Genomic DNA, 17374 nt, shown 5'->3' with positions numbered 1-17374 from the left:
GTTTCCCCGCCCCCGCGGCCTGATCCGCACGCCGCACCCCGTCCGATCCGCGCGTCTATCGACGGTTCCGCTAACCCGCGCCTCCCCCTCCAACCTTCCCCGTCCGACCCACGTCTCTCGACGGTTGCGCCGACCTGCGGCTGCGCCCCCTTTTCCTCCTCCCTGTGCACCGCCGGCGTCGCCCTCTCCTCCCTATGCGCCACCGCCTGCCGGTCCCTCAGTTCCTCCCTATGCGCCGCCACCCTCCACGTCCCCCATTCCCCAGTTCCTTCACAGTAGTCGTGACGCACGCCCATCGAAGTGGAGCAGGAGGGAAGGGACGCAGCGCGCTTGTCATAGTTGTCGACGAGGAGTAGGAGGGCAGGGAAGCGGCCCTCGGATTCAAGCAGGAGGGGGAGAAGGTGACGCGGCACCACCCTCGGAGTTGAACAGCAGGCCGGCGGCACAGCTCCTCCACTCCGGTCATGGCTTCTCCCCCTACCTCCTGCCACGTCTCCAGCCGCAGCGGCGCAGCCCGGCGCGGAGGCAGACTGGAGCATCACAGCGCGGAGGCGGACTAGGAGGTGGGAGCGGCACGGATTGAGGAGGCAGCGCACCACAGCCGGTAGGAGTCAGCCCAGCAGCCGGCACCGCCATCTGCAGGAACAACAAGAAGCAAAGAACAACGGATCCTGAAGTGTAAGCCTTTTATCTTCTAAATTGCTTTTCGATCTGAAACTATGAGCGATTTGTTAGCTGATACAAATGGTAGCTGATTCGCATCTTCACCTAGACCTGAAAGCTCGCCGGCCCGTGATGTCCATGGTGGATGCTCGGCGTTAAGTTTTAGGGATCCAAACCTTTTGAGAGCCATCCATGGTATGAATAATATCCTTGGGCACCCAAATAGGCCGGTTCCATCCATATGTTCTCCACCCCATGACATGAGCCACCACCTTGCCATTCTTCTTCTTTTCAAGTATGTAGTGGTTGCTCTTTTGCTTGTTTTTGTGGGTGGGCTTGGTGTACATGTATGAAGCCTTCAAGTATGGAGATGTGTTTTTCTTGATCTCCTTAGCCTTCTTGTATCCCTTCTTGCTCTTGTTCAAGTTTTTGGGCTTGCCATTTTCTTTGCCCTTTGCTTCGCCCTCTTTCTCCTTGTATTGGTAGGACTTGTGGCCTTCTTTGCAACACTTGAAGCAAGTCACGGTTTCTCCCTTCTCAAACTTCTTCACGCCCGCGGAGGTGTTATCTTGAGAAGGTTGGACTTGCCCTTGTGTGCCTTTGTCTTTGAGCTGCCTCAAATCCGCCATTAGCCTTTCTACCTCTTGTTTGAGCTCATCATTTTCCTTAGCAATGAGATCATCACATGTTTCTACAATCACATCCTCATTGCAAGGGGTTAGATCACAAGAGGTAGACGCATCTACCTTGATGATAGGTGTTGCACAAGGAATATTGCAAGGAAATGATTTATCCGATGATGATTCACTTTTAGATTCAAGACTCTCATATTTCATTTTAAGCTTTTCATGCTCATTGTCTAACAAATTAATATTGCAAGTTCTTATATCTTGAGACAAATGAGGCATGCAGCTTTTCTTTAGCTTTGAGAGTTTTGATTTTCTTATTTTGTTTAATGAGATGTTCTTGTTGATTATGGAGGAGTGTCATCATCTCACTAGTTTCATCGGTTTCAACATCGGATTCATCATTTGAGGAGGAGTCATCACTCACATAGCTATTACCTTGTGCCATAAGACACATGGGTGGTGGTGATAATCTCCGAGGGCGACGCGTGGTGGAGCTCTTGGAATCTTTGATGTTCTTGCTTCTTGAGCTTTTACCACTTTTCTTGGGCTTGTGGATGGCGGAGAGAGCTTGAGCTCTTGACTTGCTATTTTTCTTTGCCATCTTCTCCATCCCTACCACACTCTCTCTAATGAGAGTTCTGTACCCAAGCTCATAGAGCTCATATACATGATTGACTATCTTGCGGTAGTGATATAGCACGGCGCTTGGGTATTCTTCATCCTTACTTGAACTTGATTCATCATCACTTTCTTCCTCATCCTATTCTTCTTGTTCACTTGAGCTTGATGAGTTTTGTCGCCTTGGTTGGTGCTTGCATGAGTGCTTGGCGGCGAGACTCTTGCAGCTTGAAGAAGAGGTGGACTCTTGCTCCTTCTTCTTTGTCATCCCCATACTATATTCATGGGCGATGATTTGATTAATAACTTGGTTTGGTGTAAGCTTGATAAGGTCTTCCTTTTGCAAGAGTGTGTTGATGATGTCGTAGTCAGGCTTACGAAGGCTTCGGAGAATCTTGCGGTTGATTTCTTCATCTTTAAGTTGATTGAGACCTAAGGCATTGATTTCATTAACAAGAGTATTTAATCGTGAATACATGTCATGAGCATTTTCATTGGGAAGTTGCTTAAAGCTACTTAGCTCCTCGCCGAGAATATGATATTTTTGATTGGCAACATCATTTGTGCCCTCATGATTCTCGACAATTTACTTCCATAGCTTATGAGCATTTTCACAAGCAAAAATACGATTAAAAACACTATCACATAAAGAAGACAATAAAATAGATTTAGCAATGGCATCATATTGCTTCTTGGCCTTAGTCTCATTCTTTTTGCCCAACTCGGTGACGTGCCAAACATCAAGCCCCCGGGCTTGAAGATGTGCTTGCATAAGCACTTTCCATCCTGGAAAACCCGTGCCATCGAAAAACGGAGCCCTATCGATACTCATCTCTTCCCCTGACATGATACTCACTAGACGGTGAAGTCGACACGTCTCCTACGAGCTTTCTCACAAATTTACTAATGGAATTAGCTAATCCTCGTAAGAGGTGTGAGACCAATCTCTGATACCAATTGTAAGGATCACCGGGGTGTCCGACCCTAGAGGGGAAGGGGGTGAATAGGGTCGCTAAATCGCTTTCTAACCTAGGGCTCAATCTACTTGCATAAGATAAACCTAACACGTCCTACACATGCTAGTTATGACTAAGGTTTATCTATGCTACTCTCTACTTACCCCAAAAAACTTGCAACCTAAGCCAATCCTAATCAAACTAACTAGGAAAGTAAAGGCACGCAAGATAGAGTAAATGCGGAAACGTAATATGGTAAGTAAATAGGTAAGGGAGAGAATATGCAAACTCTCGTGAAGACACAAAGACACACGATTTAACATGGTTCGGTTAGGACACCAAGTCCCTCCCTACGTCCATGACCACTTGTCCACCAAGAACAAGTGTGATGCCGAGTCTCTTCGCTTGATCATCATCTTGCGTTCGCCACCAAGGCTTCCGGCAAGCAAAGGCTAAGTGATGCCAAGTCACCAAGACAAGGCCACAGCCACCGTCTCTCTCGAAGCGTCACCAACGGCACCGTCTTCACTATCGGAGCTCCTCACCAAGAGGGGTCTCCTTCCCCGCACAAAGTGTCATTGCCTCTCCACACCAAGTCGGAGGGTCACACGACTAGTACACGGTTGCTTGCTGCAGCAAGACTTTGGTCAAGGTTGATCTTGCAAGATCAAGTCCTCTCAAGCACTAAGCTTCTCAAGCTCACACTTGCACTAAGCTATTCTAAGCTTGAATGTGGCACTAAGCTCAATATGGTGGATGGAGTTGATGTTGATCTTCAATAGAACTTCTTGAGTCTCCAACCTCTCCAAATGACCCGGCCTTGGGGGTATATATAGTCACATACCCCAAAAGAGCCGTTGGAGGAAAACTGACAGAAAAAGTACGTAACGCCGGTTAAACCGACGCTCCTCCAATAGCCATCGTCGGTTCAACCGGTGAATGTAAACTGCCCACTGAAAAACTATCCGTTACTTGTACGGGTAATCAACCGATGTATCATCGGTTTAACCAGTGAATGTAACTGTCCCCTGATTCCCGAAAAACCAACTCTCTAGACAATTACACCGACATTCACTTTTCCATCATCACAGGTTCAACCGGTGCCCCTCTGTGTCTGACTTCACTTCAGTCATTGCACCGACGTATGTCTTTTCTTTATCGTCGGTTTAACCGACGCAAAACCCTAGCCTCAGCTTCTGAGTCCATTGCACCGGTGAGTGCAATTTGCTCATCATCGGTTTAACCGGTGATAGCAAATTGTTCTGTCTTGTTTGTTTTGACTTGATTTCTTCACGGTCTCTTCAATTCTTATCCTTCGGGCCTAGATTCGCCTTCCTTCTATTTGTCATCACTTGAACCTAAAAGCCTGAGGATATCATCTAAACAATCGCATTAGTCCAGGTGTTGTGTTGTCTATATCAATCACCAAAACATTATATTGAAATGTGGCATAAGAGGCCATTTTTCCTACAGTGGAGATGAGGATGCGGTGGCTGGCGGTGCGGACTCGAGGAGGTGGTGACGGCAGCTGGCGGCACAGAGTTGAAGAGGTGGCGGTCGGCCCGGCGCTGCGGAGTCGAGGTGGTGGCGGCCGGCCCGGCGCCGCGGAGACGAGGAGGTGGCGGAGTCGCGGGCTCGCGGCAGGCAGGGGCGTGGGGCGGAGATGAGGCGATGGCAGAGTCGCGGGCTCGCCCTCGCGCAGTCGCGCGGTCTCACGAAGACGATGCGGCGGCGGGGTGAGGGGCGAGGCCGCTAGAGTTGGTGGAGCGTGGGGCTGAATGCCTGAATTGTTTGTTGGGCCAGCCGGGAATATATCCCGCTCCCCTGGCCTGGCTGTGGGCTTGGCAGATTTGTTTGTTGGAGTTAGCGGGCCGCCATTGGGCCGGCCTGCTAACTCCGTGCCGGGCCGTGCCAGCCCATGGGCGGGGGTGGCGGCCCAAGCCCGGGCACGGTTGACGTGGGCCGGGCCAAATTTGCAGTGCTTCGGGTGGATTATCGAGCTGCGGGCTGCATGGACAACTATAGTCTCCACGCATCTCGTGGAAGATGCTTAAGGGAGACATATATAAAGTCCAATAAAATCTGATTAGCAAAAAATTGACCCATTTATATATATTACACAACGGCACAGTACACATGGGACATATCTCTACATCATCTACTGCCGGTGTAAGATAAAATATAGAAATATATTTAAAATATAAATTACAGTCCATTGACATGACATAAATTACAGTCCATTGACATGAACACAACGGCACAATACACATGGGACCTATCAGGAGACATAAATTATACTTTTGTAGTTTTATTGCATTCAACATTTTAAAAAACTACATCCAACATTTTGTGGAAACTATTTCAAAAACTAAGTCAATATTCCACAAAAATGTTGAAATTGTATTTTAAATGTTGATTTTTATAAAAAAAAGTCAAAAAAATCAAAATATATCATATTGGATCTCATTTTTATTGGATTAATTCTGTAGAATGTGATGGTGCTAACAGATTTAAAAACATATTTACCTTTTAAGAGGAGAGTGTCGGACCCGGGACAGCGGGATTGCCCACAGGCACAGAATATTCTAGAATATGGAATAGCACATGGGTACGCCCTACCTCTTTTTGTATCTATCTGAATAGAAGTGGAACTAGTCGACGTACACGAGAACTAGTCGAATCTCTCGGACTAGGCCCCTAAACGCACTCGGCTAAGACTTTCCATGTAACCCTGCTCTCTCAGATTATATAAGGGCGAGCAGGGACCCCTCCAAAAGATCGAAAAATACCAAAGGGAATACAAACCACCACACATGACATAGGGTATTACGCTCCGGCGGTCCGAACCGGTCTAAATCCTTGTGTTCCTTGTACCATCGCTTTCTGATCTCGGCGAGTCCCTACTCATAACTACGCTCCTCGGGATACCCCTCGGAGAACCCGACGGTAAAACACCGACAGCTGGCGCCCACCGTGGGGCCTCTCGCCAACGATCCTCAGAAGAATTCGATGGCTTCTCTCGACGACAAACCTGCGCTCGAAAAAGGCACTTCCCTTCGCATCGGCTCTTGGATCTTCATTGCCGATGGATCAGGCGGCTTTGAAAGCTGCTCAATCGACCGGGATCCTCCAGAAGTTTCAGAAGCTGCAAAATGACGCGAATTCAATGAATTCATTGATCAAACCGAAGAAATTGGAGTTTCGGACCTCAACAACGAAGCCCGAATTCAACCCAAATTCGATCCAATCAAAGCCAAAAACACTTTCCGAATTGGAAGAGGATTTGAAGGAACTATTGGAAGATTCCAAGAAGGAAACTTCCATGAACGGAAAGACCACACTTTCTGATTGCATCCGCGTCTCCGAACCAAGTTTTCGGAAGAAAAAGTCAAGGACTAGTTTCAAGAAAACTACTCGCAAAAAGAAGCAGTTGAAAAACACTTTTTTAAACATCGATGATATCGAGGACAAGATCGAGCACTGCCTCCAGAAAGCAGAAGACATACTCAGCATCAACACTACTCTTGAAGAATCCTCCACTCAATGGACTCTCAACTCTGCAGAACTAGAACAAGACCAAGCTTTCATCAAATATCTTGAACAATTGGATGAACCAATTCCCGAAGACGAATTAGCTGATTGGTCACATGACATCGACTTGTTCATGGAAGGATTAAATAATCCTGACAAGCTTGAAACTCTCTGGAAGCAGTCCAAAGCAAAGAAGTTGTGAGATGACTCGCACAGGTCACTGGATCAATACTTAGCTCAAAATCACCCCGCAGAAGACTCTGTTTCAATCGAAGACTACATGTATCGTTGGTGCAACGCCATCCAAAACTCAAAATTCCCCAACTCCGCAAGAAGATTACCGCACACCATGGCTATTCTCTCCAAAAGAGCGGGACAATTTGGAAAAGAACAATAAATTCATAAATGAACTATCAGTTCGAATCGAAGATGGATGGCCCCCAGCGGATCACATCCCACATGACGAAGACCTTCTTCGACATACTCTCAGATCCTCTCCAGATTCGGACCAATTCCTTAAAGGAAACCAACTCACAGTACAACCCGATTCGGACAAGAAGACCGAATCCGACAAGAAGTCAACTTCCTCAATCAATACAAAAAGAGATCGACAGTCCGCAAACCAAAGAGAGAGGCAGCAATTCTCAGAAGACGAAGAACTACCGTTCCAGCAAGGCTTTCCACTCAAGGAAAACAGCGTCAATTCAAAAATTCGCAGCCACAATCGCGAAATTTTCATGGCTTTCCTTTCGGATGCTTCAAACCGAGAAAATGATTCGACAACACTGGAAGACTTGGACTACGACGAATTCCTCTCTGGACCGGAGACAACTGAAATAGCAACAGCCACCTGCAAAAATCCCCCTCCAGGAATCACAGTCACAGTCCATCTAGACAACAACCCGAAGCAGATTCTCAAGACAGAACATCAACAACAACTCGGCAACTCGTTCAACCACTCAAACAATGACTTGCACAATGTTATCAATGTTGGCCACAACGCAAGAACAGTCATCATCAACAAAAGAGAAGATCATGAGGAAGTCGAAGTCTACAATCCGACATCCAATTACCGGATACCTGATATCCAAGGGCACAATTCGCGAAAACGACGTCGCGACAAGGTAGCACCTCCTTCTCAACCAAAGCAGTCGACAACTGACTCTGCTCATCAGAAGATCCACTCAAAATGCTTCCTGCACCCAAAAAGAAAGCATTTGACCTTCCAATGCAGCACGCTTCGCAAAGCACTCGGAGCACCTCCAACTTCTGCCAACAAAGACAACAAAGAAAAAGTCAACACGAACAATACACCCTTCCAACAAGGAATTCAGCATGCCAGTTACTCAAAAGAGTCATCTATTGGGCTTACCACCGGTCTTACACCCAATAAAGGCTAGGATGGGTTCGCCCGAGCTCTGACTCGAGTCATCTATTAGGCTTACCCCCGGTCTTACACCCAATAAAGGCTAGGATGGGTTCGTCCGAGCTCTGACTCAACCCCAAAGTTACTCGCACTGGCAATCGAGTCATCTATTGGGCTTACCCCCGGTCATACACCCAATAAAGGCTAGAATGGGTTCGCCCGAGCTCTGACTCAGTTCTCCACTCGTGCTGACAGAAAGAAAAGACCAAAAGTGGAGTCATCTATTAGGCTTACCCCTAGTCTTACACCCAATAAATACTAGGATAGGTTCGCCCGAGCTCTGACTCGAGTTATCTATTGGGCTTACCCCCGGTCTTACACCCAATAAAGGCTAGGATGGGTTCGCCCGAGCTCTGACTCAATCCCTAAACTACTCGAGTTGGCAGAAGAAAAATATTTAAATCATTGAATGGTCTTACACCCAATAAAGGCCAAGATAGAAATCGAGTGCTGCTAAATTGAAGGAAAGAGAAGATCTCGTTGCCGGAGAAATGAGCTCCCTCCTCCCAAGGGGTTACTTCTTCAGGAGTCCTCACTCCATCAGTTACCTCGAATACCAACCTTTCTTTGTTCACTCAGAGTCAAAGGCACGGCGAATCGAGTAACCGGGGCTAAGGGACACGTGCCTTGCGGCCCTAGAGACAAGCTCTCTACCTTCAGGAGTAAAACCTATGAGACATGAGCTCCCCCTCCCAAGGGGTGGTAACTCCTTCGACTACCTTGAATACCAACCTTTCTTTGTTCACTCAAAGTCAAAGGCACGGCGAATCGAGTAGTCGGGGCCTTCGGCCCTAGAGACAAGTTCTCTACTTTCTCGTCCATGAGACGACCTAATCGACTACTGCGGTATTCGATTTCTGGATGGGACCAGCTCCCTATTTTTCTCGTCCATGAGAAGACTTATTCGACTACTGCGGTACTCGATTTTCGGATGGGACCAGCTCCCTATTTCTCTCGTCCATGAGAAGACTTATTCGACTACTACGGTACTCGATTTCCGGATGGGACCAGCTCCCTATTTTTCTCGTCCATGAGAAGACTTATTCGACTACTGCGGTACTTTATTCCTGGATGGGATCAGCTCCCAATTTTTCTCGTCCATGAGAAGACTTATTCGACTACCATGGTACTCGAACCCCGGATGGGACATGCTCCCTATCTTCGTTGTCTATGAGACGACAACTTATTCGACTACTTCGGTACTCGATTTTCGGACGGGGCCAGCTCCCCATTTTTTCGTCCATGAGACGACAACTTATTCGACTACTTCAGTACTCAATTTTCGGACGGGACCAGCTCCCTATTTTTTCGTCCATGAGATGGCAACCTAATCGACTACTGCGGTACTTGATTTTTGGACGGGACATGTTCCCTATTTTCCAAGATGAATTTCTTCGTCCATGAGGCGACAATTAATTCGACTACTTTGGTAATCGATCCTCGGAGAGAGCATGCTCCCTATCTCCCAAGAATGATTTCCGTAAGGGACATGCTCCATATTCCTACAAAGGAACTACTCGTCCTTGAGATGACAAACAAATCGACTACTACGGTACTCGAAGATATAATTTAAGACGGCCAATGACAAGCTTCATAAAAAGGCAACCAGCCAACCGGCCGTCAAACGAAAGGAAAAAGTACTATACATTACAATGATAAAAGTACTCCAGTAGACTCACATCTACACAAAAACCAAGAGGATATTACAACAACTGTTTAAGCCTCTGACAGTGGCTCCAAGCTACTGATAACCTTATCTGCGATGGGTTTCATCTCCGCAACATACTCAGAGAATTTCTCCTCCGAGTAGCCAACGGCAACCCCATCGCCAATAAAGGACAAGTTCACGGAAGGGAGAAAGGACTTAACTAATCCTAAGACATGAGCCAAGTAATCTCTAGAAGTGTCGGAGAAGAAGCTGTCGAGCCGCTGGGGGGCCTCACGAAGGCGATCTAGCAAAATCTTGCCACCAGCCTCCTCGGCCTCGACCATGTCGACGACTACTTTGGCAGCCGCCTCAAGATCAGTCAACTGCTGGGAGAGCTCCCTGATCTGCATCATATCACTGACCGTCTGTTTGTCTGCATCAGCTTTGATCATGGTCAGCTTCTCCACAGCATCTGCGTGACGATACATAATATTTGTCAGATCAGTCACATCATTATCCTTTCGCAACAACAAGCTCTTTAGCTCTGTCAAAGCAAAGAAAAAATAAGAACATAAGAAAACTACTCGAAAGACACAAAAGAAAGAAGAAAAATACCTTTCTTCTCCTTGGCAGCAGTCTTGACTCTCTCCTCTAGCTTGGAGGCCTTATCCTTCAGAGCAGAATTGTCCTGCTCCAAAGCTTCGACGAGGTCCTCCAGAAGCCCTTCTCCGACTACTCCCGAGAAGACTTCTCAAGAGCAGCCATCTTCTCAAGCTGCAATGCTTGGTCAGCCGTCAACTGGAGATCCTCTCCAGTCCGTCGAAGGAAGTCAGCCTGCTCCACGACTTGTTTGGTCAGATTCTGCCAACAAAGCATGATCAAGACAAGGTATTCGACAACTACACACAAAGTACTCGAGTACAAAAAAGCCACTTACAACGAGAGCAGAATGACAGCCCAGAATCCCCTGGGCAACACCGGTAGAATGACCGACCGATTTCTCCACCTCCTGCTGCGGCACACCTAGCGTGACCAGTCCAACATTAGCAGCAGCAGAGGGACTCTTCGGTCTATCCTCGCCCTGTTTGTCTGAAAGTACAAAGACATTAGCAAAAGCCCGATGAAGAAACCAGTCGATCGCAACCAAAGATACTCACCAGCGCTAGCAGCAGGAGGCTTCTTATCCGCCTCCCCAATGACTAGATTCCCCGCATCACCAACGGCAGAATCAGCCACCCGGTCACCCTCATTTGGCGAACTAGGAGGCAACTGGGCGATGTTCTTAAGTGAACCAAAAATGCCTTTCTCCGACTCATCAAACCCAAGAGCATCGGGAGTGCTACAAAAGGAAGAAGTACTCGACACCTCAATCACAGTATCAAAAGATCAAATAAGAACATTCGATCAACAGACACACTTACTGAGAGGAATGCTTCAGAATGAATCTCTTCTCCTTGACAAACTTCGGGACTACGGTCTGCCCCGAAGCGCTCTGCCCCCTAGCAGAGCCGCTCCCTCCGGACTCAGCCAGCGTAGCAGGAGTCAAGTCGGCAGGGCTCACGACAGAACCCACCGTCTGCCTCTTAGAAGAGAAAGGAGGCCTGAGAAGAAGAAAAGCCATCAAAAGAAGGCAGCAACTCAGAAGGGTACCAAGCCGTACTCACCTGTCAATACTCCCAGCAGAGGCGGCGCTCCGCTTCCGAGTCCTCACAGACTCGACGGATGGCTCATCCGCCGCCCGCTCCTGGACGTCCGACGTCGTCCGACTCGCCGAAGGACCTGCAAATAAGAATCGACTACGATTAAACAAGGACCCAAAGGCAATATCAAATCAGTATATAAGGCAAAAAAAAAGTCAAATGCACACTTGAGTCAGTATGCGCCAAGAGCACATCTTCAGGCAGCGAAGGCCTACTCTGATAATTTTCGTAATTAATCTGCATGAAAGAAACCAAATCAACTCGACTACTCGACAAAAAGTACTCGAACTACAACTTCAGTCGACTACTCGAAACAGTACCTCCCGAGGACGCCTGACAGTGCTGAAAGTCCCAGCAACATTGGCCGTCTCAGGGACATTCTTCAGCAGCCCCAGCACCCGATCCTTCAGATCATTCTCAGTAATCTTGGTTTGGGTATAACGGGATGGATCCACCTCTCCCGCGTACTGAAAACCCAAATTGATCCACCGCTGCAGCGGCTGGATCCAGCGCATCGTCCAGCTCGCAATCACAAATGCACCACAAATCTGGTGATCTGCCTTCAACCTCTCAATCTCCCCGAGAAGGAAGCTAACCTGATCCCCTCCACTCCCCTTGGAATTCCAATTTCGACTTCTTCACAGGAGGGCCAGGATTACAAAGAGGAAGGGAAGAAGAAAGATTCCTAATATAAAACCACATTGACTTCCAGTCGATGACCTTGTCACTCAAATCGTAAGGGATATACTTGGGTTTCCTCCCCTGATGAAACTGCAACCCGGCTCCCCTAACTGCATCCACCTTGGACTCATTGGGATGAGGTTTCAGATGAAAAAAGTACTGAAACAAATCAAAATGGGGCTCGATCCCCAAGAAGGCTTCACACAAAGTGGACAAAAATAGAGACGCGAAGGATGGAATTAGGAGTCAAGTGATGCACTTGAACCCCCCAGTAGTGAAGGAGGCCACGGAAGAAGTCAGAAACAGAAAAACCAAGGCCCCGAAGAACATGAGGAAGCAAAACAAAAGATTCGTTTCCCCCCTCATGAGGAAAAGACTCCCCCACGGATCCACACCAATGGATCACTTTCCGAGGTTGAAGAAGATGACTCTCAATCAGTCTCAAAAGATGGGAGTCGGCGCACTTACTCGACATCCACCCGTGGACCTCCGCCTCACCAACGGCAGCATCGTCCACCTTCCCCTTCGAAGCAGATCTCTTCGGCGCCATTGGAATGTCTCTCTCACCTCACGCCCGGGGGCTAGCGGTGGCTAGTTTCTCGCGGCACTCGAGGGCGAGAGCAGATGAGTCTTGCGGCGGCAGAGAAAGACGAGGCTAAGGAAGAGTGCTAAACCTAGAATTACTCAAACAGTTAAATAAGCAGAGCCAGTGGCAGTACGGTAAAATGACAAGAAGCCCAAACGTCGCGCACCGGCTCCAGAGTTATTTCAACCAATGAATCCTAGACTTCTCCACGGAAAAAGCGGAATAAGAGCAAATAAACAGAGATTTCCATTCTGGAATTACATTCCGATAAAGGAGAATACACAGATCTCAATGGTTTCACCACTCGAAACCACTCGATCCCAACTACAAAGGAGACAGCCCAAGGGCTGATACAAAATACAAAGCTTGTTACTCCCAAAAGGGCGTAATCTAGATACATTCAGGGAGAAAAAGGCTTGTTGTAAGAAGATATGGATGGATCTAGAACATCGCAAATCCTCTTCTTGCACCTGCTCCTCTCCCTGATATGTTTTGCTTGCAACAAAAACAATGCCATCTCCCCAGAAGCCATCGGGGGGGGGGGAGACAACCACAGTTCCCACCCGAAAAAAGCTTCTGACACGGCTTCCACCAGCTCACCACAAAAACAACTAGGATGACTGCGATATGAGGAGCAAAGGCGGCAGCCGGAGAGAAAAGTGTTTGTGCTGCTCGCAAACACAGGGACAAATCGAGTACTCTCATCAGGAGGTGTCGAGTACTCTCAAGTAAAGAACTCCACTTGGAAATCATGTCTGCAACTGCAAGGATGAAGACTCAAGCGCATCGGACCCTGCTTAAATAGAAGAAGCAGCAGAGCCGTAGCTCAGCCCGTGACATCCAAGGACAGGGAGGCTCACAAGCGAAATAGAAAAGATTCTACAAACAGTACTCGCCACCTGAACCCACTGGCAAACAGTACACCGCACGACCACCTTTTCAGAAGATTCGCTGCAGCACTGACGAGCTCAGAAAGATCGCAGAGGACACGATATTATCTCTTGGACCCTTAACCTCAAATCAATGATCCGAACTCAAGGCCGGGGGGTGCGGGATACGTATCATAAATTGCAACTTTTTCGAAAAAATTCCAAATTTTAGACGGAAGGTCGAAGAACCCAGAAGACTAAGTTGACCCTCAGACTGACCCATCGGTTCACCCTAAGGCTCGGGGGCTACTCCATATGGAGTGCGAGTCCATCGTGCGCCATATCAGAAGGAGAAATTCGGGGCAAGAGCACCTCATAGTCTCGACGCAGCCAAAGAAGTACTCGGAAGACTACTCGAGGCGCTCGAGGGACTCCAAACCTGAGCAATGGATTCCAGATGCACTCAAAGGCACTCGATGAACACCTTCAGAAGTACTCAACACCTGCACAACTCGACTACAAAGAGCTCGGGGGCTTGTCGGACCCGGGACAGCGGGACTGCCCACAGGCACAGAATATTCTATAGGGAATAGCACATGGGTACGCCCTATCTTTTTTTGTATCTACCCGAATAGGAGTATAACTAGTCGACGTACATGGGAACTAGCCGGACTTTCCATGTAACTCTGCTCCCTCAGATTATATAAGGGCGAGCAGGGACCCCTCCAAAAGATCGAACAATACCAGAGGGAATACAAACCACTACACAGGACATAGGGTATTACGCTCCGACAGCCCGAACCTGTCTAAATCCTTGTGTTCCTTGCACCATCGCGTTCTGATCTCGGCGAGTCCCTACTCATAACCACTCTCCTCGAGATACCCCTCGGAGAACCTGATGGTAAAACACCAACAGAGAGACCATTTAGAGGCTGTTTGGATCCTCTTATTTTGGAGGAATTAAAATCTACTTAATAAATTTGGCTATTTGACTTAGAATTTGACATCCCACCACATTCCAAAATCTAGATATAAGCCTACTCTAAATTCATAGGGTGGGAGATGAAAATTGATTCTATATAACGCCAAGCTATGTTTCTATTCTATAACTTATAGCATGTTCTTTAGTTCGCTCATCTATAGTAGAAACATAGCACATAAATATATCCCTCATGTGCCTAACAATAGTATACAAATATATTTAGTATGCAATTTTTTTTCTGGAAGATACACAGGAATTCTGGCTTGTCAGAGGCCCATACGGCCTGAAACAAATTCAATTCCATGCCGAGTTGGAAGAGGTCCACGAGCCATTGGACTTTCCGACCGCCACCTCCGGTCCACGCTTGCTCCAATCATTTAAAAGCCCATGTCCAAGTAAATCAGCCCATTCATTATCTAGATGGGCTTGGACCTATCAGTCTTGCACTGATGACAGGTTATAGAGCCGGCCCATGGCAAACAGATACCACTCCTACAGACCATGGCCGCCGCCGGTGTCCAAAACATCGGCAGGAGCACACCGACACACTGACACAAGAGACGAGCAATGAGCAATCCATAGCCTCGCCGGCGACGGCGACGGCGACTAGACACCGGGCACGGGCACGGGCACGGGCACGCGGAGGACGGGGCGGAGCAGGAGGTTGGCCTTCCGCTTCGCGGTCATGCCGAACGCCTCGGCCATGTCCAACTCCGCGGGGTCAGCCACGCCGGGCGCCTCCCAGTCGAAGTGGAACAGCAGGCTGGCGAGCGGGAGCTCGACGTTGGCGAGCCCAAACGCCATCCCGGGGCACATCCTCCGCCCGGCGCCGAAGGGCAGGAGCTCGAAGTCGGCGCCCTTGAACTCCACCCCGCCGGCGTCGGCGCCGGCCTCGAAGCGCTCCGGCCTGAACGCCTCCGGGTCGCCGGGCCAGTACCGCTCGTCGCGGCCCAGCGCCCAGACGTTGACCAGCACGGTGGCGCCCCGGGGCACGTCGTAGCCGAGCACGCGGCGGGGCTCCTGGCACTGCCGCGGCAGCAGCAGCGGCAGCGGCGTGTGCAGCCGGAACGTCTCCCGGATGACGAGGTGCAGGTACGGGAGCTCGCCGAGCGCGTGCTCCGACACCGCGCCGCGCGCGCTGAAGGCCCCGCGCACCTCCGCCGTCGCCCGCCGCATCGCCTTGGGGTTCCGGACGAGCTCCGCCATGGCCCACTCCAGCGTTGTCGCCGACGTCTCGCTGCCGGCGCCGAAGATGTCCTGCAGGGAAGAGATCAGGATTCAGGAGTGGTCAGCGCGTCGGGTCGCGTTATGCCGGCGCACGTGATCGAGTGTTGGATTCAGACAGAACATTGGGGCCTGATGCAGAAGGCCACTACAGTTGAATCTTTTGTTGCGTTATCACAGAGTTTTGTTTTGGACTGTAAAGATAAGATTAAGATGCATGTCTGATCATCAGCTGGGCCAAGCTCTCGCAAGCTGCCAACTGACGCGAGAAAGAAACATCCTTGTGATTTTGCCGCGTGCAGTGGCATCTAAATTCTGTGATTAATTATCACGTAATTGTAATTGGAACGAGTAAGCGAAGAGTGCTTACAAAGATGACAGCTTTAAGCACGTCCATGTCGAGCGGGATCTGGAGGCTGCCATCCTTCTGTATCTTGAGCAGCACGTCGAGGAGGTCCTCGGCCTCGCCGGCGCCGCTTTCAAGCGCCTCCAGGTGCTCCTTGATGATGCCGTCGAGGATCCCGTACACCGTGTCGCGGCACTCCTCGGCGTGCCGCACGGCGCCGCTGAGCCAGCCGACGAGGCGGGAGGACGGCCACAGGTCCGCCGGGTTGAACCCCGCCCCGAGCTCGATGGAGCGGTCGAGCTCCCGGATGAACACGTCGCGGTCCCTGCACCGGTCGCCCATCACGGCGCGCACCGTGACGTCGGACACGAGCGCCGACAGCCGCGCGCGCATCTCGACGGGCGCCGCGGCGGCGGCGGCGGCGGCGCACGCGCGCAGCATCGCGCCGACCTCCTCCTCGCGGATGGCGCGGAACGACAGCACCCGCCGCGCGCTGAGGAGCTCCGTGATGGCGACCTTCCGGAGCTGGCGCCAGTGCTCCCCGTACGGCGCGAAGATGATGTCCCGGCCGCCGTTGGTGAGCACGCGCACGGTGGCGCTCAGCGGCCGCGACGCGAACGCGGCGTCGTGCGTCTTCATCACCTCGCGCGCCGCCTCCCGGGACGAGACCACCACCGTGGGCACCTCCCCGATCCGGAGCAGCATCACCGGCCCGTGGCGCCGCGCCAGGTCCCGCATCGCGCGGTGCGGGAGCTGGCCCGCGAGGTGGTGCATGCCGCCGATGATCGGCAGCTGCCACGGCCCCGGCGGCAGCCGCAGGCCATGGCGGCCGTGCGCCTGGCCGCGCCGGTGCTTAGCGATCACGGCGAGCAGCAGAGACACCAGGGCCAAGCCGAGGTAGAGGTAGTGATGGTCTTCCATTGTTGTGTGCCAATGATGCTTCCAAGCCCAGCTATGGCGACATTGCCGGCTTGCCACTTTATGCTCGTGCTTGTAATAACTTGGGTGTCGCTGGGATGGAGTCTTCCACCAGCTGCTGCATGGAGGCCAAATTATAGGCCCTTGTGGTGCCTTTTTGTAGGGGAAGCACCCAAATGTTTGGATGATTCACAGATGCGTCGTGGAGCAAAGACAAGGCTTACACTTACACACATGCTTATCTTCTGTTTTATCTTTTTTGGGTTGTCATGGACAGAGTTTAACCACTATCTTCAAATAAAAAATATGTTTGTAAAATCAGTTTACCGGAGCAATTTCCAAAACCCGAACATATGATTTTTTTTCAAACTAAATAATTTGAAAATACTTGACGGCTAAAATTTAAAATTGGATCTAACAACACAGAAACATTGAACATTTACTAAGATCTCCGGTCGTCCCTTAAAAATCAAGGAATTTAGACCTCCAATGCCGAACACAAAAGGAGGCCCTGTATTCAAAATGCCCGCAACCAAAGTTATTTTTCATTACACAACTGCAACATACCTTCTCACAATAATAAGAAATGCATTAGGT

At 49.7% G+C, this 17374-nt stretch overlaps 1 protein-coding gene across 1 annotated transcript; it reads right to left on the bottom strand.

Annotated features, from left to right (window-relative positions):
• Positions 1-14482: 14482 nt before the first annotated feature.
• Positions 14483-16962, bottom strand: LOC120704021 (zealexin A1 synthase-like). Its single transcript, XM_039988260.1, has 2 exons — positions 15884-16962; positions 14483-15546 (listed from the first exon to the last, which is right to left on the bottom strand). The coding sequence occupies exons 1-2, from the start codon at positions 16778-16780 to the stop codon at positions 14896-14898; spliced, it is 1548 nt and encodes a 515-aa protein (XP_039844194.1). The 5' UTR covers positions 16781-16962; the 3' UTR covers positions 14483-14895.
• Positions 16963-17374: the final 412 nt, after the last annotated feature.

Source organism: Panicum virgatum, chromosome 4K, assembly GCF_016808335.1.
Source record: "Panicum virgatum strain AP13 chromosome 4K, P.virgatum_v5, whole genome shotgun sequence".
Lineage (NCBI taxonomy): Eukaryota > Viridiplantae > Streptophyta > Magnoliopsida > Poales > Poaceae > Panicum > Panicum virgatum.
The sequence above is the reverse complement of the archived record's forward strand: the minus strand, read 5'-3'. Positions and strand labels throughout refer to the sequence as shown.

What these genes read in the sequence shown, in the direction of transcription:
- LOC120704021 (XM_039988260.1), bottom strand. Translation starts at nt 16,780, where the DNA reads ATGGAAGACCATCACTACCTCTACCTCGGCTTGGCCCTGGTGTCTCTG. An exon ending in TGCTTAAAGCTGTCATCTTT is followed by an intron (nt 15,547 to 15,883) that starts GTAAGCACTCTT and finishes TCTTCCCTGCAG; the next exon opens with GACATCTTCGGCGCCGGCAG.